Source organism: Triturus cristatus, chromosome 4_1 (assembly GCF_964204655.1).
Source record: "Triturus cristatus chromosome 4_1, aTriCri1.1, whole genome shotgun sequence".
NCBI classification, from domain to species: domain Eukaryota; kingdom Metazoa; phylum Chordata; class Amphibia; order Caudata; family Salamandridae; genus Triturus; species Triturus cristatus.
Genome location: NC_140585.1, coordinates 361,224,633 through 361,252,610, shown reverse-complemented (window position 1 = coordinate 361,252,610; position 27,978 = coordinate 361,224,633). Strand labels below are relative to the sequence as shown.

At 45.3% G+C, this 27,978-nt stretch overlaps 1 protein-coding gene across 3 annotated transcripts in view; it reads right to left on the bottom strand.

Moving 5' to 3' along the window:
• Positions 1-18,821: 18,821 nt before the first annotated feature.
• Positions 18,822-27,978, bottom strand: part of LOC146854951 (uncharacterized) — a 98,933-nt gene continuing 89,776 nt past the window's right edge. For 2 of the 3 annotated variants that reach the window (XM_085652381.1, XM_085652382.1), the window contains one exon: positions 18,822-21,382. In XM_085652381.1, coding sequence (XP_085508507.1) covers positions 21,219-21,382 — 164 coding nt within the window. In that variant the 3' untranslated portion in view covers positions 18,822-21,218. The remainder of the gene's footprint in view (positions 21,383-27,978) is intronic. The other variant, XM_085652383.1, reaches the window with a different exon arrangement.

Here is a 27,978-nt window from a genome sequence, read left to right as displayed (position 1 = left end):
AAGATTAGATAACCACCCCAAGACTGACACCTATGAGCTACTTTCTTAACACTTTACATAAAAATGCACTTCAAGGAAATCTCCAATACAAGTTACAGTTAGTATGCAAGGACAGTCTCAAAGAATGATACCATGTGAGTCCCATGTTAGAATGCTTGCCACGCAAAGAAATGTTGAGGAGCAATTCAGGAAATGTTGTTTTACAATGCATGAGAAATGGCTTGCAATGATGCATAGGAATGTCCCTTCACCAACGCTCCCTGAGGTACTCTGCACAAGGACTTTGAAAAGTACTGCTTCATTTTTGACCGCTTCAATAACTCTGAGGGCATATGCACCCAGTTCAACGCATATGTTGCAGAACTTGTCCCAGAGAATGTCAACCTTCTGGTGCACCAGTATTGGCATGGAAAGCTAGGTCAGTGGTCAGAGTTGGCAAATTGTGTACTGGCTGTTTTGGCGTTGCCAGTCTCAAGTGCCAATGTCGTGAGGGCCTTTTCACAAATAAAAGTTTACATGGGAAGGAAAGAGCGAGCACGAATGACCAAAGACTCATGGAAGAAGTATTGTATGGTGTACTACAATAAGTTCAACTTGTAAGAATGTATTTGGACCTCATATACACTGTACGTACACTGTCTATATACCATGTATCAATGAAGCAAGCAATAATAAAAGCAAAGCGTTCCATAAACACCGGTAAAACACTGTTTATTGTTTATGGCGCGAAAATGAGTAACCACTGAAAAGCACTGTTTTTTTGAGGTATTGAAATCACTGTAAAACACTGAAAAAACATCACCAGAATTGACCACAAATAGAAACTGAAAACAGGAAAGCCTACGTATAGGCTAGATTGCACCTTTGTAGGTGTAGTAAATAGCCTATGATGCGTTGAATGGACACATCTATGGGATTGATGGTATTGTTGTGACAATAGACAACAAAACGTTTCCACTTGGCGACATAGCACGCTCTAGTGTTAGGTCGCCTAGCTTCTTTGATGACGTTCATACAGTCAGGGGGAAGATTTAGGTAACCGAATTCTAGGATTTCAGGAGCCAGATCGCTAGGTTGAGCTGAGCTGGGTCCGGGTGCCTGATCTCTCCATGGTTCTGGGTTAAGTTGTGTGAAGAGAGGTGTAACTTTTCGTGCGGTCCTACAGAGAGTTCCAGCAGTGTGGTGTACCACGGTTGCCTGGCCCAAGTTGGAGCTACTAGAATTAGCATGAGGGAGTGTTGTTGTAGTTTGCGCACCACGAAAGGAATGAGTGGGAGAGGCGGAAAAGCATACGCAAATCTGCCTGACCAGTTCATCCATATCGCATTGCCTTTGGACAATGGGTGTGGATATCTGGCGGCGAAGCTTGGGTATTTGGCGTTTTTGTGGGTGGCGAAGAGGTCTATCTGTGGATGCCCCCACATTTGAAAGTACGGGTGAAGAACTTGTGGATGTAGTTCCCACTCGTGGATCTGTTGTGTTTGTCTGCTGAGTAGATCGGCCATAGTGTTTTGGACTCCTGGGACATGTTGGGCCAGGAGAAAGATTTTCTGGGGTATGGCCCATCTCCATATGCTTTGTGCTAGCTGAGAGAGCTGTGGAGAGTGCGTGCCGCCTTGTTTTTGTATATAGTACATGGCTGTCATGTTGTCTGTGCGGACTAGGACTGACTTGCCTGAAATTTGTTTTTGAAAGGATTTTAGGGCTAAAAATATGGCTAGTAACTCCAGATGGTTGATGTGGAGTAACTTTTGTTGAGGTGTCCATCTGCCCTGCATGGTGTGATGTAATAGGTGATTTCCCCAGCCGGAGAGCGATGCGTCCGTTGTCAGTACTATCTGAGGAACTGGGTCCAGGAACGGTCGACCTTTGCAAAGGTTTGTGGTGGTCCACCACTGCAGAGAGCGATGGGTACGACCGTCTACCAACACCACATCTGTTAATTGACCTTGGGCCTGGTTCCATTGGCGCGCTAAGCATTCTTGGAGAGGACGCATTTGGAGTCTTGCATGAGGTACTATGAATATGCAAGAGGCCATCATCCCTATTAGTTGCATAAACACCCGAGCTGGAAGAGAGTGTTGTGCCATAAATGTTGTGCGTAGAGCCTTAATGCTTGTAATCCTGGCAGGACTGGGGTAGGCTAGCGCTTTTGAGGTGTCTATGGTGGCACCGAGGTATTGTTTGATGTAGGATGGTTGTAGATGGGACTTTGCGTGGGTTTACTGTGAAGCCCAGTTGGTGCAGTAGCTGGATAGTGGCATGCGTGTGTCTAGGTATGGGAAGGCATGGATGTGTTGTCTCCTGAGGTGTGCTGCCACGACTGCTAGGCACTTGGTGAATACTCGTGGTGCTGTTGTGACTCCGAATGGGAGTACTTTGAATTGGTAGTGTTGGTTGTCCACTACAAATCTGAGGAACTTCCTGTGAGCGTTGTGCACAGGAATGTGGAAATAAGCGTCTTTTAGGTCTAAATTGGTCAGGAAGTCGTTTTGGGAGAGCAGTGGCGGTACCTGCTGAAGTGTTACCATGTGAAAATGGTCTGAGTGTATGTATGTATTTAGGGGCCGGAGGTCTAGGATGGGCCATAGAGTCTCGTCCCTTTTTGGTATGAGAAAGTATAGGGGGTAAACCCCCAGATTTCTTTGGTTGGTAGGAACGTGTTCTATCGCCCCTTTTTGTAGGAGGGAGATAACCTCCTGCTTTAGTAATGTTAGATGTTCCTGTGACATTGGGCGTTGCCTGGGTGGAATGTTTGGGGGGTAGATATTAGTTCTAGGCAGTAGCCTGACCGAATTATTTGTGTTACCCATTTGTCTGAGGTGATGGTAGCCCAGACATGAAGGAAATTTTGGAGTCTGCCCCCGGGAGTGAAGGGAAGTCATTGGGTAGGTGTGGAGGCAGAGCGGGCGGTGTTTGTGTTGCCTCTGCCTTTATTATTGTTGCCCCTGTAGCCGCCTCTTTGGTAACCCCTTGTGAAGGTGGATTGGGTAGGGGCTTTATATGAAGTGGAAGCGGTATCAGAGGAGTAGCCTCTGGATGTGCTTCGAAAGGAAGAACGGCGAAAGGAACACCTGGGAGGGTGTGATAGTAAGGCTCCCATAGATTTCGCCGCGTCCGTGTCTTTTTTCATCTTTTCTAGGGCCTCATCCACTTTTGGTCAAACGGATGGTTCAGGATGGAAGCTTGTACTTCTGGTTTAAATCCTGAGATCCTTAACCAGGCATGGCGACGGAGGAGGAGGACGCTAGTATTGATGGCCCTGGAGGCAGTGTCGGCTGCATCTAGGGCACAACGGATGGAGGTATTAGTGATGGTTTTGCCCTCCTGAATTATCTTGTTTGTCCTATTTTTGTATTTATCAGGGAGGTGTTGCATTACGGCTTCTAGTTCGTCATAATGGGCCCTGTCATATCTTGCTAGTAGCGCTTGTGTATTGGCGATACGCCATATGTTGGCAGCTTGTGATGCAGCGCGCTTGCCGGATGCATCCAAGAGTTTTGACTCTTTGTCAGGTGGTGGTGCTTCGCCTGACGCCTGGGAGTTGGCTCTCTTTCGTGCAGTGGACACTACCAGGGAATCTAGTGGCGCTGGCCCTCTGATGTAGGAGGGATCTGTAGGGACGGCTTTGTATTTTTTCTCAATGCGCGGGTTAATGACCCTGGCTCTGACTGGGTCTTTAAAGACCTCCGGCGCATGTTTTATAACTCCTTTGAGCATGGGCAGTATGGAGGTGGCCCTATGCGTGGTGTTGAAAGTATCGAGGATGAAATCCTCCTCCACGGGGTCGGTATGGAGATCTACCCCGTGATAGTGTGGAGGCCTTTGGAGTAAGTGGTTGAACCCCAGTGAGTCTTCTGGCGGGGATGGTCTCGAAGGATAGAGATCTTCTTGTGGGACGCTAGGGATGTCGGGGATGTTGTAATCATCCCATGGGTCTGGGGAGCCAGTGGGAGTGGGGTCCCCTGTAGGTAAGTCAAGGGGCACGTCCCCTATGTCATCATATGTGTCATCATGATCATCATCATCCGGAGGGGGTGTTGGGGAATGATGAGGAGGGGGTGGAGAAGAAGGTGGAGGAGGGGAAGGTGGAGGGGGTGGAAGAGGTGGGGGAAGGGATTCTGAAAGGTGAGGTAGCAGAGTCCTTCCTCTTCGGAGGCAGAGCTGGGGCAGGTTTTTCCAGCTGTCTCTTTTTGATGCTGAGCATCAAATGTCCGGTTTTGGGATCCTTGGTCAATGTCTTTTGCAAGGGATCCGGTGCAAAGAGTTCTTCTGAAGGTGGTTTATCCGTTGGCGCCGAAGGCATCGGGCCGTTGGTTTTCTGGCTTTAGTGTCCTATTTGGAACTATGCGGCTTGGAAAGGGCTTTTTGTTTGGTCGGTGCAGAGATGGGTTTCGGCTTCGAGATCTCGGTGCCGGTGGCCTTGTGTGCTTTTGTCGGTTCCGAGGATAGTGTCGGTACCGAGGAGCTGGAGCTGGGTTTCGGCACAGAGTGTTTCGGTATGGAGCTCGGTGCCGGAGAGGCCATTTTTTTTTTTTCGGTGTCAGTGCGGCACCGACGGTGGGCTGGCTCGAGCCCGAGCCGCCTGAATGCTTAATCAGCTTCTTTACCGGTCCCGAAGGTGCGGTGTGGGAAGCAGTGTCTTTGGTCTTACCTAGGCCTAGAGGCGAAGGTGTCACCGAAGCCTTTTTCGGTGCCGGCGAGGGTGTGGGGGGGGGGGGCAAATTGGTACTCACGACCCTCTGTGCCCGAGTGATGGCCTCCACATCTGAATGGTCGGCTTCGGAGGCGCTGACGAGGCCCTCGTCGGTGTGGTGTTCTTCTGGGGCGTCGATGTCCTCTCCGAAGAGGTCATCTGGAATCGCCGTCGAGGTGTGTGCCATGGTTCATCTTGCCCTTTGGTCTCGAATAGTTTTCTTGGACCGGAAGGACTTGCACGCTGGACAGTCTCGAGCCTCGTGTTCAGGGGAGAGGCAGAGATTACATACTTCGTGGAGATCGGTGTGGGGGAATTTGGACCCACATCGAAGGTACTTCTTGAAGGGAGTCCTTTCCATTAGCCAGGACCGGAGCTTGGGTAGGCCCGAAGGCCGGCATCGACGACTGGAATCGAAGGTCTTGATCGATGAGCGCCACGCCGAGTGTGGAGATCGCGATCGAAACAATACCGCGAATTGGGGTGAGGATTGCACGTTGATTGAACTGGAAACCTGTTCGGAACCGGAGCGCGAAGATCACATCCGAGCCCAATGGCGGAAAAAAACAATCTGAGGATGGAACCGAAGCCCATGCGCAATACGATCCAAAGGAGGAGTCACCGACCTTGCGACTTCCAAAGACTTTCCAAGAGGAAAAACAACTGCAAACATCCGGGCCCAACACCAGATGGCGATCTATGCACAAGTGTGTAATCTGCAGCTCATATGCCTCGAACCTGCTATTTCCTACGTATGCAGCGGCCGCCAGAGTGCATCAGCTTCAGCATGTAGCCGCGCGAGATAATACTCGGGAAGTCTCTCCTCTACGGAATGTCACTTCGTCAACCCGACCGGTGACATAACAATAGGACTAAAATCCAAAATAACCACTAGACCGGGATCACCACTTCTTCATTGATGGGTGCCATTGTTTATGTGTGTTGTAAATACATTGTGATAGATACATTAAGAATAACAACATTTCAGAGAGGGTAGTTAAATGTGCTCTACTCAAACTATTTTGTATTTTTTTCTTCATACCATTTTTACTTGTATAAAAGTACGTCCCATACCCAGGTATAGGAGGGTAATTTGGGTTAAATCCCTGTTGTTTATGTGTGGTGAGAGAAAGAGCACTGGCTCAGGGGAAACAAATAACTTTCGTAACTCCAGTACCAGCCTTCGAGGCTGGTACAAAAGCGAGCGTTCCGAATGCTGAAGCTTTGCATCCAAGATGGATACAATGGGCTAATTCTCTAATTGCAACAGATGTAGATAATAAATTTGACTCTACACTTAAAACACAAGCATTTCTGCAATATGAACAAGAATATCCTCTCCCGAATTAAATAATGTCTAGATCAGTAAGAATATATTATTTACACTGACGGTTCTGCTCAGCCAGCAATAGTTAGTAAACCACAATACAGCACCGCATGTGCCACTGTGAAGGGTCGTATGCTGGCAGGCAAGTTCCATCTTAGCAGTACGAAGACACAGGCTTTAGGAGACTGCACGGCACAGCTTGCAGAATTAAAAGCCCCGTTACTGGCACTAATAATTACGGATCGAGAATTCCCAACACCGATTCTGTGCGATTCTTTTTACTGTGTCCGGTCATACAATGAATATCTACACTACTGGGGTAAAAATGTGTTTAAAGACTCATAAGGTGCATAAAATGCTATAGGAACAGGTAGCTGAATTGAAAAACGAACTACCAAGAGCTCACATGATACACAAGTGGAGTCATTAACATGATGGCTTTCACGGTGAAGGGACCTCATTGGCCAATGAAGCCGCAAAATGGGCAGTACAAACTGCTGCCGTAGCTGCAATCACTCGTTCAAAAACGAGAATAGACAGACAATTGTAGCTGCCATTATTCACGTAAAAACAGCACAGCCTTACCGAAAGGCTTTCCACTCAAGTAGTCCTACAAGTTAGATGCAAAAAATATTCTGTATGCTCCAATTCCAAGAGTGGGGGATAGAGTGATACCAAAGATGGATCACAGATTAGGTTTAATTCTAGCTGCACATGAGGGTCTAGGTTCTGCACACGCAGGAGTTACAGCAACAGTTTATTTTCTGAAACAACGCTATTGGTGGCCAGAATTAACTACATAGACAAATAATTTTGTCCTAAAGTGCAACATCTGTCAGCAGATTAAGAGTTCCACCGTAGCACGTCCAGCGCAGACACCATTATTGATATCGGACACACCACTCGCTTGTGTCTATATGCACCACTGTGGTCCCCTACAATCAGACGGGCGTACAAGTATAGCTTGGTGGCAGTGGATTCATGCTCTATATTCCTATGGGAATGGACTCAGTGCTCGGATGACGCTCGAACTGTTATAAAAGATGTGCGAGTCTTTATAGGGACATAATCAGTTGGCACATTACATTCTTACAGCAGCCCCGCGTTTAGCTCTAGAGCATGGGCACACACAAACTTTGTCGGGTGCCAAAATTACAGTGTGGTTTGTGGCTGAGGGCCGCACCAGTAGGAGTGGGGGTCAGTGGGGGGTGGAGTCAGTGGGAGGGGTGGGGCTAAAGTTAAAAAAAATCAAACCCGTTTCAAAACAGACAATTCTGTATTTTAGAGGAGATGTAACTACAAAGAGCACGTTTTGATAATACATTTGTATCAGCAGACAATAGCAATCTTAATAGGCATTGCATAGCTTCATACACACTTTGAATCCAATTCCATCACAGTCTCTCTCGCTGTCGGTCAGTCTCTCTCAGTCGGTCAGTCTCTCTCAGTCAGACTCTCAGTCAGTCTCTCAGTCAGTCAGTCAGTCAGTCAGTCAGTCAGTCAGTCAGTCAGTCAGTCAGTCAGTCAGTCAGTCAGTCAGTCAGTCTCTCAGTCAGTCAGTCAGTCTCTCAGTCAGTCAGTCAGTCAGTCAGTCTCTCTGTCTGTCTGTCTGTCTGTCAGTCAGTCAGTCAGTCAGTCAATCTCTCTGTCAGTCAGTCTCTCTCTCTCTCCGTCAGTCAGTCTCTCTCAGTCAGTCAGTCTCAGTCAGTCAGTCAGTCTCTCAGTCAGTCAGTCTCTCAGTCAGTCAGTCTCTCAGTCAGTCAGTCTCTCAGTCAGTCAGTCTCTCAGTCAGTCAGTCTCTCAGTCAGTCTCTCAGTCAGTCAGTCTCTCAGTCAGTCTCTCTGTCAGTCAGTCTCTCAGTCAGTCAGTCAGTCAGTCTCTCTGTCTGTCTGTCAGTCAGTCAGTCAGTCAATCTCTCTGTCAGTCAGTCTCTCTCTCTCTCTCCGTCAGTCAGTCTCTCTCAGTCAGTCAGTCTCAGTCAGTCAGTCAGTCTCAGTCAGTCAGTCAGTCTCAGTCAGTCAGTCTCTCAGTCAGTCTCTCAGTCAGTCTCTCTCTCAGTCAGTCTCTCTGTCAGTCAGTCTCTCTGTCAGTCAGTCTCTCTGTCAGTCAGTCTCCCTCTCTCTGTCACTCTCTCTGAGTCAGTCTCTCCCTCTCTGTCAGTCTCCCTCTGTCTCTCTCTCATCCAGTCTCTTTCTCAGCCAGTCAGTCTCTCTCTCATCCAGTCTCTTTCTCTCTCTCAGTCATTTAGTCAATCAGTCTCTCAGTAAGTCTCTCTCTGTGTTAGTCTCTCTCTCAGTCAGTCTCTCAATAAGTCAGCCAGTCAGTCTCTCTCTCAGTTGGTAAGGCAGTCAGTCTCTCTCTGCCAGTCTCTCTCTCAGCCAGTCAGTCTCTCTCTTAGTCACAGTCTCTCTCTCCCTCTCCTAGTCAGTCTGTCAGTCAGTCTCTTAGTCAGTCAGTCTCTCGCTCTGTCAGTCAGTCTCCCGGTCTGTCAGTCAGTCAGTCTGTATGTCTCTCTCTCTCAGTCAGTCTCTCTCTCTGTCAGTCAAACAGACTCTCTCTACCTCAGTCAGTCAGTCAGTCTCGCTCTACCTCAGTCAGTCTCGCTCTACCTGTCAGTCTCTCACTCAGTCAGTCTCTCTTATTCAGTCTCTGTCAGTCAGTCAGTCTCTCTCTACTCTCTCTCCACTCCTTCTCTCCACTCTCTCTCTCCCCACTCCCTCTGTCTCTCTACTCTACCTCTCTCCACTCTCACTCTCTCTCCTCACTCTATCCTCTCTCTCTCTCTCTGGGGTTCCATGGGTTCATTACCTGAAAGGTCCGCGGGCCGCCAAGGAAGGCCTGCCGGGTCGCTGGCGGCCCGCAGGCCGAACTACGAGTACCACAGTACTACACTGAACTCCACATCCACCTGCCTTGACAATATGTGGAGTATATGTATATTGTCAAGGTATTTACCCATATATAATTAACCCCACAATATTCTGGGAGTGTATATTTAGGGTACAATATTTTTGCACAATAATATTTATTTTTAATATTCTGGTACTATATCCTGAGCTTAATTTGCAAAGGAATAAGTGCAGGGGCCCAAAGGTTATTTAAGAAGCCCACTGCACGCACTATCGGAGGTCGGGGTGCACAATTCCAAGGCTGCAAAATTCCACCTCATGCCTCCTTAATGTACCCCAGACTGTCCCTGCCGCTTTATCTCATTCTTGTAGGTTTTATTTCCATTGCTGCTTCCTCCCTCTGCTGCTATTTTCCTTCTTTTTCTTCCTCCTCTTTTTTGCATTTCTCTTGTTTGCATCAAAATCTGTTAAGGGAAAAGAAGTGCGGGACCCAAAAAGAATGCCGGTGGGTCCCACCTGCAACCACCTGCTCAAATTAAGCACTAAATTTCTCCCTTAGGAGCGTCTCATCAAACACCGCCAGGAGCCTCCTTGTTCTTGGCTTTCCTGGGCCACGTTTCTCCCAACCAAACAGACAGTACCCAATGACCCGCAGCCACACATACATTTTTTTTTGTTGCAGATTTATATAGCGCAAACTCGACCCAAAGGTATTGGAGCACTTTACATGAGCACCAGTTACGTTACACACGGACACATAAAGAAGGGGGGGCCTGTTTACTCATTCCACAGCATGAAGTCTAAGGATTGTTTTACAATGAACATTTTTTCAAAACAAAATGGAAATTAACAGGATTTATTAAAAAATATGTATGTTCCTCCTAATTGAGAGGCGTTGCTTTTCTGAACATGTTACTTACCAAATCTATTTCAAATGCCTCCGAAAATGACACACAGGAAGTGCCTGGGGGCTCCGGGGTAATCGCAAAACGCACAACAAAATAAACAAACAATAGACCATCTCTGATGCCAGCACTGGTGCAGTCACTAGGTGCTGCGAAGGGTTGATGTTATTTTCAGAATTTAAAAGAGAGCGAGTGTAATCCCATGATGCTGTGCGTGGCGCGTTATCACCTTTCACAGCCCATTTGCTGGCAGGCGGCAGGCACCACAGGGCGGCCCCCCTCTGCCCTGCCACCTTCTGCACACACCACAGGGGGCAGGCGATCAGGGGCAGCTTCTGGAAGAGTCCAAATGGGAAAGGGGCAGGGGTCAAAAGAGGGAATTAATTAACAGCTCAGCCTTAATCTGAGTCCACGCTGCTGCAACCGGCGGGGTTTGCTGACACTAAAAAACCACAGGTATGATGTCTGCAAGGTCCGTGGGCCACCAAGGAAGGCTTGCCGGGCTGTACTATGAGTACCCGTGTTCTAGAGCTTACATGGAAGCCATGGGAAGTTTGGGTGTTGCATTGCAGTATTCCTCGCCGTACCATCCCGAGGGAAATTCGGTCGTGGTGAGGAAAAATGAGACTTAAAGCAAGCTTTAACAGCAAGAGTATTAGGTTCAGGTGTTAGTTGGGTCAATCACTTATGCGGGGTCCAGAGGGCTCTTCACAATATGCCAAGAAGTTCCCTTGGAGAGGTCACTCCTTACAAAGTCCTATCTGGGACGAGAATGTGGGTACCTGATCTCGATTGTGAAAGCACAGTGGCAGATGAAAAACCATTTGACATCAATAAATGTTTGGCTGTTTTACAGGATCTCAACGAACTCCGGGCACTTCAAAGCAATGGGGAAGTCAAATCAGTTACGGCAAGACCTGCCTGGATCCCAAAAATTCGGGGAGCTGGTCAGAGAAAAGATTGTGGACAAGAAACAATTTGGGCCATCATACTGAGAGAGCCTGTACCTGTCCTGGCTGTTGAGGGAACAAGAACAGTACTTCATCCACCTCTTGCCGTAAAAAAAAAAAAAAGAGATGTGTCTCCGTCGATCTGATGAATAGTAGGCCTTTTGGACTCCTGGGTAAGCGATGCTTTCCTCTCGCAACCATAAAGAAAGTTCAGACAGAAAGACTCATAACATTTGAAGAGTCACCAATATAAAGTAATGGACTTTCCAACAATGAAATGAAACTCGTTCATTTTGAAACAGAGCATCAAAACACAAATGAAAGCCAACTAGCGGCCTACCACCAATATCTACATCTATATGCCTCTACAAGAGAATTCTGCCAGTTCAACAAAACCTGCTCAGCTACCAAAAATAGATTGACCTGCATCTGGCTACTTCCGTGGTTCCCAAACTGTGCGCCGCGGCACCCCGGTGCGCCGTAATTAGTTGTCAGGGGCACCGTGGCACGATGAAGGAAATTGCAGCCGCAGCGGTAGAAATGCCACCTGCATAATCATGGAAAATCCGCCGCAAGGCAGAGTGAGACAGGCGTACAAGGGCAATAGACAAGACTATCACAGCACACAGAAACCAGGCCCGGCATAGAGACAGACGCAGGTGGAGTTACACATGACACAGGGATACAGGCACGCACAAAGACTGACAGGCACGTGGACCTACGCATGGCACAGGGATATAGGCACGGCACAGCGGGGGTTCTGATCGGCCTCTTCGGTCTGCCACTCGCTCATCATTAAATGCAGCAGCGCCTGTGCAGGTAAGAGCGGTGGGGGTGGGTTCAAAAGACAAGGACGAGGGGAAATTAATTATTTATTTAATACTCTCTCGTGGTCGTCTGTCGAATCCCCCCTCAACCCGGCCCCACCGTCAAACAGCTCTTATGTGCACAGCCGCTCCTGCATTAATGCGAAAGGGATGGGTGGGCGGATATGTGAGTGAAAAAGTGGATCGTGAAGAGGTGGATAGATAGATACGTGGATGAATGAGTGAAAGGATGTATGTAAGGGTGGATGAGTGAAAGGGAGAAGGGAGGAATGGATGGATGAATGTGTCAAAGAGAAGGTGAATGGATGATGAGAGAAAGGATGGATGGATGAGCGAGTGAAATGATGGATGGTAGATGCATGGATGAATGTGTGAATGGATGGGTGATGAGTGGAAGTGTAAATGATGGATAAGTGGGTGAACCGAGTGAAAGGCTGGATGGATGAGCAAGTGAAATGATGTATGGTTGAGTGAAATGATGGATGAATGAGGAAACAAGAGAATAGATTTGTGGTTCCCAAACCGTGCGCCACGGCACCCCGGTGCGCAGTAATCAGTTGCCAAGGTGCGCCGCGGCACGATGTGGGTAATTGCAGCCGCAGCGCTAGAAATGTCACCTGCATAATCATGGAAAATCCACCGCTTTAAGGAAACAGGCACGCAAAAAAGGAGTGGTCTGAGGGCACGAAGGGAGCAGGCATGGAGGAAAGGGGCAGTCTTCGGGCACGAAGGGAGTAGGCATGGACAGACTAGTCAGGTAGTCTGAGAGCACGAAGGAGGCTGGGATGGACAGAAGGGGAAGTCTGAAATCACGGTGGGAGCAGGCATTGCCAGATGGGTCAATCAGGGGGCACAAATGGAGCAGTCATGGACACAAGGAGCAGACTGAGTGCGCGAAGGGAGCAGGCATGCACAGAAGGGGCAGTCTGAGGGCGCGGGGGCAGTCATGGACAGAGGGGGTAGTCAGGGTGTTTGGGGGCAGGCACGGACAGAAGGGTAGTCTGAGGACACAAAGGGAGCCACATGGATAGAAGACAGTCAGAGGACACGAAGGGAGCAGGCATGGGTAGAGGGGCAGGAGAGGTCACGAAGGGAGCAAGCATGGGCAGAACGGGCACTCCTAGCGCAGGGCCACCCACAAGGTATAAAACAAGAGATGGGGAGACATCCGCGGGCAGGGGGAGGGAGTTGGCAGGGTTCTGGCAGGCAGGGTGAGAGGGTGGCAGGGGGGGAGAGGGTTAGCAGGGTTCTGGCAGGAAGGGGGAGAGAGTTGACAGGTGTGTATTAAATGAATTTCGGCGTGCGTGTTTGCCTGTTGGGTGCATTTTTCCTCCAGTATGCAATGATAACACCGAGTGGCTCAGTCTTAACTTGGTGGAATTTAACTACAGATTAACCTAGAGTTCTACTGGGTTTGGTCTAGAATAGATTAGAAAAAGGACAATGGCTCTGTCTGTAAACGCACATTTGAAGATGTTTTTTAAACGAAATACACTTTTTTTTAAATTTCATTGTAAATGCATATTCCATATATTCAATAGGGAATATGCATTTACAAAGAAATACAAAAGGGTATTTTGTTTAAAAAACATCTTCAAATGTGCGTTTACAGACCGGGCCATCGTCATTTTTCTAATCTCTTCTAGACCAAACCCAGTAGCACTCTCGGATGGTCCCTGAAAGGGGAATACATTCAAATATTACTGAAACATCAGGATGGTCGCTGGCTTCAATACAGCCTCCCACGCCTGAGTTCACGCCGCATTTACATTCTCGATGAGAGAAAACGTATCAGCACATAAAACAAGTGTGTTTTTTCCCTTTTACAACTGTTATCTTTTTATTTTGTTACTAATATGATTAAATAAATGCCTTCATTGCATCCCAATTAATTTAAGGAAGACCACAGGAAGCACTCCTGAGGTCGGGCTTACATCCCCACCCACCCGCCCAATGGTAAAAAAAATGGGGGGGAGCCACGGTCAACTACCAATTAGGTCAAGGGAGCCACGGGTCAAAAAAGTTTGGGAACCACTGGGCTACTTCATCGGTTTTGATACCTTCTCTCTGGATCCCAGTGAACCTGAAACAAACCCAGCTCAAGTTTTCCGTAAACAACAACTTTATGACCTCTACATTCTTCTGAAAAAGACTTACCTAGTTTCACCATGGCTACAGCTCTGGATAATAACTGGGAAACTGTTTTTTCTATTCTTGATTGGTCTAGTGACTGTCTTTTGCTTACTTATTACTGGAAACTATCTCCCAGAACGCTCTGCAGTATCAAATGTGAACTTGGTCCTGAAACCTCATACGTCATCTCATCGTGAATGAAGAGACCTGGCCTTCATGAACATTACACCTGTTCCAATTCCTGATGGTATAGTTTGGGACAGAGTTTCATATGATGTACTTGGTCCCACTGAACATTTGAAAATACCTCATGTATTTCAAATTTCTCTAAATTATATCATTACCTCCAGTATACTTTGACGATTGGGCCTTTGAAACTGTATATAATATTTTGCCTGATTTAGAACAATATGCTGCATTTTCAAGCATTGAAAGGTTAGAGGACACATCGGATTATGACACAATGTACTGTTACCAACATTATGGTCATCACTTTTTACATAAATCCAGTATCCCACGAAATGTTGTTACATACCAGTAACGGGAACATTGCCCAACACCACCGAAAAGTAGTTAGAGAATGTTTGCACAAAAAAGGTCTCATTTTTCAGGGTTTTAACACTTCTGACCCGACCTCATATTATAAGGTTGCACCTACAACTGCACAGAAAAATATGCTAACTAATACCAAACAATTTACTCTGCATCCTTTAGTTCTCAACTGTCTGAACAGGGTTTCGACTTATGGAAGGACACTATAGACATAAAAGAAGTCTGTGGTTCGAAGTAATGGCAAGTTCAGGGAACAGAAGCACTATGTTGAGCGTGCCTCATTCCACAGCAGATCATATTTCTGAACGACACTGTGCAACAGACTTCGTGTCTTGGATTAGCCAAGAACAAAGATTTTAAAAAAAACTCGGATCCCATCACCATCACACTTTGAGGGGTGGCAAAACTTTACATCATGTGGAGGGGATACAGTAGATAACCGCATACATTATAATTCATCAGACCTCAATTGGAAGGGATGGTTAGTTTGGCCTACAGACACAAATAGATGTCAGACAAGATTCAGAGGTACCACCAAAGGGTTTAGTATCCATAGGCCAGACCAACGCTTTGTACAAAGAAACATCATACAGTGTTGGAAAGTTATGCCTCAATTGGCTAAAAACCTCGACACTGTCCCAGGTGAAACAACACTTATCCTTACTATCAGACGACATGGATCTAAGGGACTTATTTGGTGCTCGAAAGCCACGTCAAACGTTTTATACGCTGTTTATAAAGAAATCTGGAAGATCTCTGAACAAGAAGCCACAGAGAGACTATGTGAAATTGATAGAATTAACCTAGAAAAAGCGTTAGATGGTAATGGTATGACTACATTTTAACATCCAGGATTTATTCACTGGGCAACATTGTATCTTCTGCTATAGATATACTAGAACAGGATACTTGATGCTGAATGATCAAGGTTGTTGTGGGATGCATCCGAGCATCGCACATCTTGTCACTGTAGACTCCAGGGTTACTTGTAGGCAAGTATTATTTCCACTAACCCACACACTCCGTGAGGCACCGTTATGACCTTCGTTGAATGTTTTCTTTGTAAGGTTTGACACTCTGTGCCGAATAAAAGCCATGCTTTTACAGAAAACCGAGCCCTTAACCTCCGCCCGAGAGTTTTGATCTCCAGGTCACAAGGTCCTCAGCTGAGATACTGGCACTAGTACGAACAAACTGCCCTTTCCATTTCACAAAAATGGTACAACGTATCTTTAACATGTCTGATACAACAGGTATAGTACACCTATTTAAGACCATGGGTTCTGGACTGTTAAGCAGTTTTTAGACCGTCTTCGGAGTGATTCCAAACTTCATACACTCCGCATTCAGAAGCATTTTTGGAGGACTTCCGCTGATCCTGTTCCTAATAGCAGGAATCCGGATTGTAATTTTTCTGCTATGCAATGAATGTGCCAGTCACCAAGGAGATGGAAAAAAGCTGCTGGAGCGCCGATACCGTGAGCACATTGCACTCCAAATGGGCACACATCGCCATCTCAAACTGAGCGAGTCTTGGTTCTTATTTTTTAGAGCAGTATGGAACTGTGTTCTGCCTGCCCTCCAATGCCTCTTCTGTGGACAAGAATGCGTGTTGGATCTCTGTCCAACACTTCCATCGGTTGCGCCACCGGATGTGGATGCTTCACTCGACCTATTACTGGCCCATGTACTGCTGTGTACTCCGTGTATTCCCATGTTGATGTCTGCATTCTTAGAGCCACCACAGGATGCGTCAGCTCCTGTTGGAACAGATATTGGCTCCTTTACAAATACTCAGGCCAGCATCAGCTGTGGGCAATACAGAGGATCATCTGTGCTCAATTGACCTGATCTTTGAGGTGTTGCAGGGACCGTCGTCTGTGATGGCAAGCAACAGTGATGTTGCGTCTCCCAGCCAGGAAACAAACATTTGGCTCATCTTGTGCTGGGAAAAAATTGTCTGAACTATATATACAAACATATTTTAGTAAGACTTCTACCACTTAAAATACAATTTTAGCATTTAAAAAAAATATTTTTAACGCATTATTGTTTTGGACTAATCAGTTGTTTGCATACAAATGCCTAGAAGTACATTAAAATGTTAGTATGTGGTCCAGTCGGATGAGGAGTGGGTGTTACGTTTCATATAGGCACCCCAATTTAGGCTCAGGTAGCAACATAACCTCTCACCTTTATTTCCCCTTCCATTACACTACATAACAGTTCTTGGGACTAACCTTTTACCTAGTTACGGTACTGATAACAGGATGTGGGATTTTCCCTGAAAACTAGCCTCATTCATGAGGATTCTTAGAAACTCAGCTGTTGTGTAGTTCCTATAGTACCCATGCAGGACCTGCGCGTTTGGATAACAAACTGTGGGATTGGTGGCAGACCGGTTCCGTACACCCCCACCGAGAAATTTTAGCCTGTTTGCATTTAGCTAGTTCACAGTGTCACTAGTGTCTCCCCTTATCAGGGAGAGAATAGTTTCTGGCAAACTCAGAACATGACAACCCATATCCCTCAGGATCGTGGAAACAATGTACTACTTTTCGCTCAGTCACTCGTGCTCACTTAGTTTGTCTCAAAGATACACAGAAAAAACAGTCTGGGCGTTTCAATAAGGATTTATTGAACAGTTTTTTTTCTCATGTAGTGGTCTCGAGTTGGACACCGCGGAAGGGATGTTTAGACCACTGTCAGCTGGAGTGTCTGCATGCAGAAGCCTTAGCATCTTTGGTCAGTGTGTCGGTCTGGAAGTCTCAGATTCCCTCTAGCTAATGCTAGAAAGAAGTGATGTATTTATACAGAAAGTATCTAGGATTCCTTTGTCCCTTGTTTCGTGTATTAGCCATTGTTGGATTTGAGGATGACGTATGGGATGAACCGTGTATGTAGATATGGGGAGGAAGGTGGTGTAGCCCCAGACTGGTTTCCAAGAACCCTATTTGACACTAGAATGACGATGGTTCCATAAATGCTTATTGAAAACGTCCCCACCGTTTATTCTGTGTATCTCTCTGAAACAAAGTGAGCACGAGTGACTGAGCGAAAAGTATCGCACGGTTTTCGCGATCCCTGATGGGACAGGGTTGTCATGTTCTATAGTTGCCAAGAACTATTCTCACCGTGGTAAGAGGGGTTTCCAGTGGCACTGTGACCTATCTGGTACACAGGCAAACATACCCGGTGGGGGTGTCTGGAATCAGTGTGGACCCCAATCCCACAGTCTATGTTGTCTAAACGCGCCAATCCTATATAGGTGTATAGGAACTACACAACACTCTAGGGTGCACAACTTGTGTGCCCAGTCACTTCTGTTAGTGCTGCGAAAAACATCTCAGTGTCACAGCAGCCGGACAGCTTCCATATTTGCCACCACCCCCCAATTGCTGACAATGGGGGAACACAGAGGGGGATCCAAACATATGTAGTGTTGTCGGGGTAAGATAGGTCTTATTAAGAATATTATGCTCAATATTTTGGAATTAAGTGTTCTGTGACACTGCCTGAGATAGTGAAGCGCTCTCCCCCACTATTTTTCTGTTAGGTCTCACATCCTCCTCTCAGCATCTGCGGGTCGCTGCAAGTGGGACATGCATGGTGCAAGCTAAAGTGTGAATAAACCAGGTGATGATCCTGTGCCCTCCAACCATTATGTATGTTTGTATCAAAGGGTGGTGGTAAGGTTCCGTCTGTAATGCCCCCGGTTCTCCATAGCAGGCAACAAATTGCCAATAGCCTGCTGGGAGCCCATACTCCTCTCATAGGGCATCAGTACTCCATCTTGGAATAATATGCCAAGTGTGTTGACTCTGGCCACCCCCCTTGTCTCCACTCCCGTCACGCACAGAATAGCTCTAAAGGGAGCAATGGAGATCACGGAAATCTCCAGACAAATATTGGGGTATGCTCGGCATGAGAAGCAGGTTATACGCTGCACTAAGCAGCCCATTAGCATTGGGTGGGAGTTTGGCACGGGGTAGGCCAGTCTCTTGAAATAGACTTTGCAGACAAGCAGCCGCGAGAAGGCAGAGTTTTTCCGTGGGTCACCGCCAGCCAACGGGCAGGATATTGCAACTGTACTGCCAAATAATAATGTTTGCAGTTCGAGGCACCCAGCCCCCCACCCCCTTCTCAACCGGTAGTTGTAGTTTACGAAGCGCAACATGCCATCTCCCCTCATTCCATATCAAACTCCCCAATGCGGAGTGTAAGGTGTGGAATGTTTATTTAGGAATATGGTCAGGGAGATTATAAAAATAGTAAAGCAGCCAGGGAAGCATTACCATCTTTGATAAAGAAACTCTGCCCCGCTCTGCTTGCGGCCACTAGCTGATGACGAACATTAAGTGCCTGTCCCCGAAAAAGAGGGCCAGTGGGTCCATCGGTACAAATTTAGAACAGTCTGTGAGATGCCTTTATTACAGCTTCTCAAACATAATATAGAGGTTGACACTTTTTTTCCCCCTGGAACATCCATCAGAGCCGAGCTATCCGAATGGCAGTGAAACACAAGGAAAAACAATGTTTTTTATACTTAACCATTTTTTAAAAATAAAAACACAAATGAGAGCTCGTTTAAAATCTGTTTATTCCAAGTATAAAAAACGTTACTGTAGTTTAACATCACCCACTGGGTGAATTTTAAATATAAAGGTTTGGAATTACGAAAATAAATTGAGAACCATTATAAAATACACAGTGCACATAAATACAAAATCTCAATACAAAAGTACCAAATGTAAACAAGATATTACTGCAAAAATAGTATGTGATTAACAAACATCTTTATATTCAACAACATTAGCTAATATAGCTTATAATTGAAATACCCATCTACTTCAGTTGACAAAACATGAACTAAAAAAGGACAACTGTCACAATCAATCAACACATTATGTAAAACGATAACTAACAGCAAAAAACAGCAGTTTTCTTAAAGGACCAAAAAAAACTACATTTGAAGCAGGAGTGTCCATCCTTAGTCTAAAAGGGCCAGAAACATGCTATGTTTTTCAGAGATACACACAATATACATTGATGTATCTGGGATCTAGATAGGAATCGCTTCCACAGCCAGAGATTTTCCTTACATTCTGACATGGCTTTAGCCCTCGTGGACCAATACCAGACATCACTTACTGTATGGGATGAAATGCAGTTAGGTTCTGAGAAACCATGAACACTCAAACCTACGTTTCATAAACTACACTATAAAAATACTTCAGTCTATTTCTTGTGCTACACAGTGATTTAGCAAAACTACATTGTCTACATCATGTTTACTGCAATTTTAAGTGGAAACCGACATCAAGACCTTCAGGTAGCACTACTACAACTGCCCCAGTTTTCCCACTTTATGTGTGGACAGTTCACCTGGTCTTGGATATTCCTTTACAGTCTAGCAAATGCAGGTTTTGCAATATAGATACAGGACTATGAATAACAGAATGTAAAGAAAAAAGAGGGCAGGTGGATCTAAACATACACTACAAGGCACAACCAGAAAAGTAATGGCCTTGTGTTCCTTCAAATCAGGTACAAACAGGCACTATTAAGCTGATTTAAAAAGTAATGCTTGTAAGCAGGAACAAATTAAAGGAGCAACGTTGGAAAGTAGTAATCAAATCTACAACATATTAAACTAAAATAGGAAAAAGATTTGCACCCCTTTAAAGTGCTGGAGTACATCTCTGTGAATTGTGAGTCCCAAACAATCACTGCTTTGTGCTTTAAAATGTTTAATTCAGATTTTAGAACAACATTCTAGGCAAGCCAACACGAACTCCCTTTCCAGTTTGTATTTTCGTTGTGAACTAGAAATGATGGTAGGTCTTTTTAAGAAAAAAATCAAATGAATCTATGCTGAAAGAATAATAAAAAAATAGATAAGTTATTTATTTTCTCTTTTTAAACCCACGATTTCACAGATATTAAAACAAATCGGCTATGGAATAATCACGATTTACAGAAATGGTATGACTCCTTTTTGTGAAGATAGGGTACAGAACACCATTAAAGTAAAAAAAACAATAACTAAATAAGGCACTCACAGCCACACACTTGCGACTTAGGAAGGCTGAAGCTTTAAAGGGCTGTTTATTACCCATACTCAATTGATCTAATTTTCAATTGCTTGTATGTATGTATTGCACGTGGGACTATTAATTGACATGCAAAACTAATGCAAAATCATAAACGATAATGCTTCCATCTCGTGTTGGATATTCCTGGACAGCCTAGCGAACGCAGGTCTTGCAGTATAGATACAGGATTATGAATACCATAATCGACAGGCTAACGCTACCAGAAAGCAAACGAGTTTCATTTGGGTAAGATGAACTAGCGAGCAGGGAATGAAAGGAGAAGCCGGTTGAGCCAGCATCTTATTAAACCTGGAAGGACGAAAGGCAGGTTTGGCTACCTTGTATTCAAACATCTCATTTGCAAGTTGAAGGAAGCTCAGCGTCAAGTATTCAACCCACTGAACAATATTAACAGAATTAAGATAGATTTATTGTGTGACCTTCCTAGGTGGAGTGTGCAAGTTCCCAGGTGGAGTGTGCTCTGGTGCTACCATCAACAGGGTACACAATCCACTGTGCTTCTAATATGGCCCACTACACACTAAGTAGTATAAAATATTCTTCATTACCCATCCTTGTGTGGACTGTGGAGGTCATTTAAATGTACATATTACCTGAAAGGTTTTGTTCGTGCCAAAACAAAAAAAACACATTTTGATTAGAGGTATCCTTCATGCAGACCACTAGTCAGTGGTTCAGTGCTAGGATTTTGGGGGCCAGACCACCATTTGGTTTGTGTCGAAGAGGCACTCTCCAATCCATGCAGGATACAGCACACTTGAAAAGTTTGACCAACTTCAGTGTCCAAATGTTACCAATTTCCATTGACATTTAAAAATTGATTATTCCCTTTTCAGAAAAAAAGGCAAGAAAAAGTCTGTTTTCTATTTCGGCAAGCCAATATCTACACTCTTGCTTCTTTCCTTTAAATAACGTTGCTTGAAGGCGTTGAAGGTGGCATTGGAGCCAACAGCTGGAACCTGGATAGTGGTTTTCTCAGGGTGGAGAGTACTCAAATTTGAAGTTACAGATTCTGGTAAATCGCCTTCTGGTAAGAGAAAATAGGAAACAAATAGGTTACTGCAAATACTTTTTACTATATTTCCTAATTATCCAGTACGGTGTTCTGTTTTACAACTCACTTGTATTTAAAGAAAATCGACAATTTTAGATTTTTCTATATGAACTAATAAAAAAATAAAACAATATATAGTCCTATTGTAACGCATATCATATTCCTTACACATATATACATTCGAAGCAATACACAGGATTACATTATTAGCTAAGCAAAGATGGCATTATGTTTTTCCCAGGCCTACAGGAGCAAATATACTATATTACACTATTTCCAGTTCTTGCGCAGAATCTATCTGCTTCAAGTATATTTAGCAGTGATCTACACACTTTTTAAAGCCGAGCCCCAATGTACAGACTATTATTTGTGTCTGACCGTTCAAAAGTGCACTAAATCACTGGTGGGTGGAGATTGTACTGAGGCACTGTGGATACAGGCTCTTCTCACGGTCTCCTGGATACGATTTTTATGGTACTCAGAGCGGGTCTCTGGTCACAGCTCTACGGTGAAGCATAGTACATATACATCATCCAACACCGCTCGCCTTAAGGTTCAGATTTTCCACAAAGCCCCTCTGTTACTTACAACTTCTCGTAATAAGTATATGACTTCTCATGTCACTGTCTACCTTTCCGTTGCTGTGCACTTCTCTCATCATTGTTCTCGCCTGTCGTTGTCCCGCTCTTCCATCACTGACCCCCACCCACCCAGTGTTCATTTCTTTCCCATCACTGACACTCCATCCCAACAGTATATACCTATAAAGATATTGATCGCCTCGAAGCACACTGCTACGTTTCCTGTCACTGCCCATCTTTCTAGGCAGGGCGCAATACCTCTGAGTGAACACTGCCCAATTCCGGCACTACACACCACATATCTTCTACTTCATTAAAAAACTTCTATACTGGTTCTTCATAATTCCCTTGATGTGTACCTCAATCTCAACTTCTCACTTGAGCATGGTTGTAACCCACACGCAGCCCCACAGCCATTAAGTTCTTTAAAAATATTTGGAAAACAAATCATTTATTTTCAGTTGCAATAAGCACTTCAACTAATATTTAGCAGACTAATATTTTGCAAACACATGCTTATTTCTCTCTTTCAATGTGTAGGCAAAAGCCCCTTTCAACACTGTTCTTGGCTAAGTTTTATTGCTGGTTTGTGGCCTCTGCCCACAGGGACACTGCTCTGCATGTCCTCTGACCCATAAAACATGTTGATCTGGTTAAATCCCTCACTAGCACATTTAACTTTAGCTACACGTCCCTAGTATATGATACCCTTTGTACCGAAGGCTTGTACGGTAACTGACACTAGTGAAGTGTAGCACTTGTTTTGCACCACTAAAGTGACACTCTTAACATGTATCCTGGCTTCCCACTGCAGCCTGGTGGTGCAGTTTTAAAACTGCCATTTCAGTTTGTCAAAATAAACCTTTTGTCAGGTCTAAACCTTCTGTTTTCATACTTGTAAGCCGCCCGCCCCCCCCCACAAGGTCGACCTTAATGTCCATAGGGCAGGGTACATAGTATTTAAAAGTAGGCCATGTATGTCTAATGTTTAACAAGCAACAACAGTATAAAAAAAAAAAAAACGTTTTTCACTGTGGCAAGGCTGGTTCATTCAAAGGCTACTGATGGTTTGCATTTTTAGATTTAAAAAAAATGGTTCAAGGTCTTATTTTAATACAAATTTAAAATTAAATTTAATAGTAAAGTTGGATTTTATATTACCGTGAAAGAACGGACACTATTAGAAAGTAATCAGTTTGCTGCCCAAGACCAAAAGGCATTCCTGCCAGTGTCCGGTTGTCGCCTGAGTGCTGATGCCTTCACTGGAGTGAGAGGTGGATTCCTCCCAGACAGTGAACAAATGGCTTTGGGTGTGGGGAGGGGTAGTTCATCCTTGAGCCGGTAGACTGGTGGCTGAGGTTAGCCCCTTCCTTAGTTTCAAAGGATGCCTACCCTAGTTTCAAAGGATGCCTACCCTGTCATTGCCAGACCTGTGTCTGCCTCCCTTTTCTTCTAAAGCAAAACCAAAGGGGATGATGGACAGAGTGTTGAACAATTCAAGCACTCACCCCCAGTCAACTGATCTGGGTTTAATCCATCATTCTTTAGCTCACTCCGCCACCCCAGTTCAGACATGGCCATATGCAAATCAGTCTGACCCTGTGCCTCATGGGAACAGTCCAGCTTGTCTGGCTGATGACGGCTGATTAGACAGAAACCGGTCCCAGGATGCTTGTTTCCGGTCCAGGGAAGACATGGCTTGGCAGTTTGGGCTGTACTGTTCCCATGAGGCACAGGGTCAGACTGATTTGCATATGGCCATGTCTGAACTGGGGTGGCGGAGTGAGCTAAAGAATGATGATGGATTAAAAACAGTTCAGTTGACTGGGGGTGAGTGCTTGCATTGTTTAACACTCCGTCCATCATCCCCTTTGGTTTTGCTTCCCTTTTCTTCTAGGCAGGCAGGCTCCAAATCCGGTTGGAGGAGAGATGGTTTAGGGGGAGGACAAAGCATGGCACTGGACAGAAAAGTAACACCCTTAGACACCCTCTTCATAACGCTAATGGACTTGTGGAAAACAGAAGCCAGTTGGCTAACCTATTAGACTACAGGGTCACAAAAGGTGCAAAAAGCCTGATTCCCGAATGAGCCCACCTGACCAGTTTAATCTGGTCCTGCCCTTGATGCTGCTGGCAGTTTCTGTTGGAGCAAGTCCTTACCCCAAAGTGCTGTTCCGGAGGTCCTGGGAAACTTGGTTGGTGTCAGAGGGCACTCCACCTGCCTAAACCTAAAACCTGGGACTTAAAAACTTCAAGGATTTTTACCTGGAGAACTGACATAACAGAAGACCTGAACCAATGTGTCACGCCAATCTGCAGAGCGTGCATCGCCAATGGGCATGACTTGGCTTCTCCGCAGCAGCAAATCCTATTCAGCGGGCCTGACGTCAACAGGCATCCAACAATGTTGAAACCTCTGCTGCTACATACTGAAGCTGTGCCCCACTTAAGGAATTCAACTTCCAGAAAAGAGACCAAGTCCGAAAGTAGAAATCTTCATCAGGTCCAAAGCCAAGCAGCATACGATTGAGGTTGACAACTTCCTGGGCACGAACTCCAGACATTTCATGCTCAGAGCTTTTTCCGTCATTCACGGCTTCACCGAGACCTCGTCCTTTGCCAATCTGTTGTCGCCAAGCTAGTCTTCGGATCCAGCCTGCAGTCTTCTCGAAACCTGTGTGAAAGTAACTTCCTGCCAGGGACCAACCTCACCCTCTTATGCCACCTGCACTGCATCATGCTCGGCTTCACTTGTTGCTCTGGTCTCGGGTTAGCGCAACCAGTTGCCAGCAGTTGGCACTTTGCGCTTTTTTGGTACCATTGTTATTTATCACTCTAAAAATAGAAACAATTGATGGAGGGAATGTTGGACAATGCAAACATTTACCCCAATTCACATGACATTGTTCTGCATTCTGTACATCAATTGTTCTTTTTGCCACCCCGAGTGGGACGGATATGCTCAGACGTGGGTCCCGTGCTCTCCATGCCAATGTATGACATTGTTCTGCATTCTGTCCATCAATTGTTCTTTTTGTAGTTATCACTCTAAATATTTATATCTAAAGTTCCCCTTTTTGGATTTTTGTCATTTTGGTGTCATTCTTGTTCTTTAAAATAAACTAAGGTTATAAATTGGAGTGGGATTTTAACTGTGTTGTGTGTGCAATTTTTAACAGTTGTTTCAACAGTTTGGTTGATATTCAAAGAAGTTACAACCTTGGGTAAGAATTAATGGTTAGTTCCATGGACAACCCTACCCATAAGTGCTTGAAGCTCACTAATACGTTTGAGAGAAATGATTTCTATAAAAAAAAAAGGCCACTTTTCAAAATAGGAATGGACATGAGTGAAGGAGTTTGAAAGGGAACGGAGAGGGGCGGGGGCCATGAGATGTGAGAGTATAATCAAATTGGTTACTTATCTATAGTAGTTTTGCAGCTGTAAGAAGTTTCTGAATTCACATGCTGTATTATATTCTGCTATCTGTTGGTTGGAAACAGAATATTTTTAGACTTCTTTTATGTTTGGGGACCATCTGGTACCTTTTGGTGTCAAGTCTAAACCATTATGAGATGAGGTGTGTACCACAAGAAGTCTCCAAATAGTTATTAGATTCTTTTTTTCCCTCTTTCTTGGTAATTTGACTTGCTGTTGTGACTTCCCTGTCATGACTAAAACAACTTTCTTATTCTTTCCTCCTTGTTGCATGTTCATGTTGCACCTCATTTCTTGGGGAAGTAGGAGGATTGTATGTACATCCAGAATATTCTTCAAGCTGAAAAACTACTACTACAGGTAAGTAAGCATTTTGTTTTGCAGTGTGAATTTTCTTGATGCAATGATTTTGTAGAATTAAGTTTTTTCACCCTTGGAGAGTGGGTTGAAATGAACTTGAACTGGCAAACAAGCTTTTCTGTAAGCTCTATCCCACGTGACTTATTTATTTTAACATCAATGCAGTATTGCTTGGTGAATGTATGCACTTATGATCACGTGGCAGCCATACAAATGTCACTTAGAGAGACATTTGCTGCCTCCTTTCTGGTGGACAGTGCTCTAGTTTTTGTTTCCAGATGTATGCCTGCTTTCTTGATGATCTGTACTATTCACCTAGCGATAGTGCGCTTAGTTACGGGTGAACCCTTTATTTTGTTCTGCGAACAATGCAAAGAATTAGCTTTCTTTCGTGAAGTCCTTTGTTTTCTCCAACTAATACAGTACAGCCCTTTGTACATCAAGTGTTGCAGTACTCATTCTGCCTTAGTCTTCGGGTCAGGTAGCGAATTGTTTGGTTGACATGGAATTGTGATATTCCCTTTGGACGAAAGTGTGGGTTCATTCTCATAAGTAGTCTGTCCTTGTGTGTTTGTAAGTAGGGTTCCTGAATTGCTAAAGCCTGTAATGCGCTCACCCTGTGCAGTGAGATATTTGTGATCAGAAATGCTGTTTTTAGGGTTAGGATCTTGAGTTTTAATTTGTGTAGTGGTTCGAAAGGCTCCTTTATAAACTGCCGTAAGACCATATTAAGGTTCCACTCAGGTGTGGATCCTGTTCTGGGAGGGGCTATTCGCTTTGCCCCTTCCAGGAACCTTTTTATTACAGGTGCCAGTGCTGTAGTGTGTCTTGATAACGCCAACTGGCAAGAACTTTACCCGCTTCATAAGTCCCTAGGACATGTTACCAGTGGAACCCAGGGCCCCAGGGCTTGCAGCACTGTTTGTTCCACCTTGAGTGACCCAAATAAACTACTGACAGTAAGCCTGCCATTACAGACTGCAGGAGAAGTGCAACCTGCTCAAACTCGACTTTGCCCTCACCATGTGTGACTGTCAATGCACTGTCTTCAATATAGGTCAGTCACCCTCCTAAAGCCCAGGAGGAAGGGTGCATTATAATCTTGCACTTGCATGTCCATACCATTAATATATGTTCCTATAGGGCCCTTTACCATTTAAGGACACTATAATTGACTGACGGTCCATAGGATAACGGGCTGGCACCCGGGCTAACCTAAGGTTGACAGCTCCATTATGGTAGTGCCTAAATAGGTCATGTTTGGTATCAAATAATGTACTTTCTCACCCCCGACACGAATCTCGTTCCATGAGCGATGTGGCATGCACCCACGTGGCTACCTTAGAGGTTGCCCATCTACTCTGCTATTGTTGACAGCCTGCACTTGCTGCTGCCGCCAAGAAAGGATGTTGACCTTCTGTCAGGCAGTGTGAACACTCCCAGGAGTCGGAAACAAAGGCCTGGGCAGGAAGGAGGTCACATCTCCTCCCTCCCAGGCTGGCTAGTGAAGAGGCACATCAAAGTGGTGAGCTTCAAAGGCTACACCACCTCTGAAAGGCATCCAGGCTCCCTCTCAAGGGATGGACCAGCCATCCCACTGCCCCAGGCACATTTGCACCCTGGCAGGTGGGAAAATTAGATAGTCAGGAGGCATACATCCCCGAAAGGCTAGCCACACCTCTAGGGATGGCCAGTCTGGTCTGTACAGCTGAGGAAGATTTTTCAAATTTTTTAAAGTGGTAGAAATAATGGATTCTGGGTAGAAAAGGTGACCTACACCTGTGGTTACTTCAGGGGGTGAATTAGCCGCTGGGGCTAGTCGCCCATTGGCCATTTGCACACACACCCCTAAATCTAGGATTTAAGGGCAACCCCTGACAACAGAACGTCAGTTCTGAACATCCTGCAATCAAGAGAACAAGGAAGAGACCCGTGTGTGCATCAAAAGGACTAGCACAAAGCATAAGAGGGATACTGTGACGCAAGTGCAACACGTCTGGAACTGCCTAATCAAGACTCGTACTAGGCTAACTCTGTTACCCCAGACAGAGGGACTCCTGTGGAAGCCTGAAGCACCCTCGGACTCCCCTAGACTAGTGGCACTAGTCACCTTCAAATTGCAGGTAAAACAGCGCTCTGAATTAGAAGAATCAGTAGCCATTGTGGCCTTCGAGGGATTGCCTGAATCCA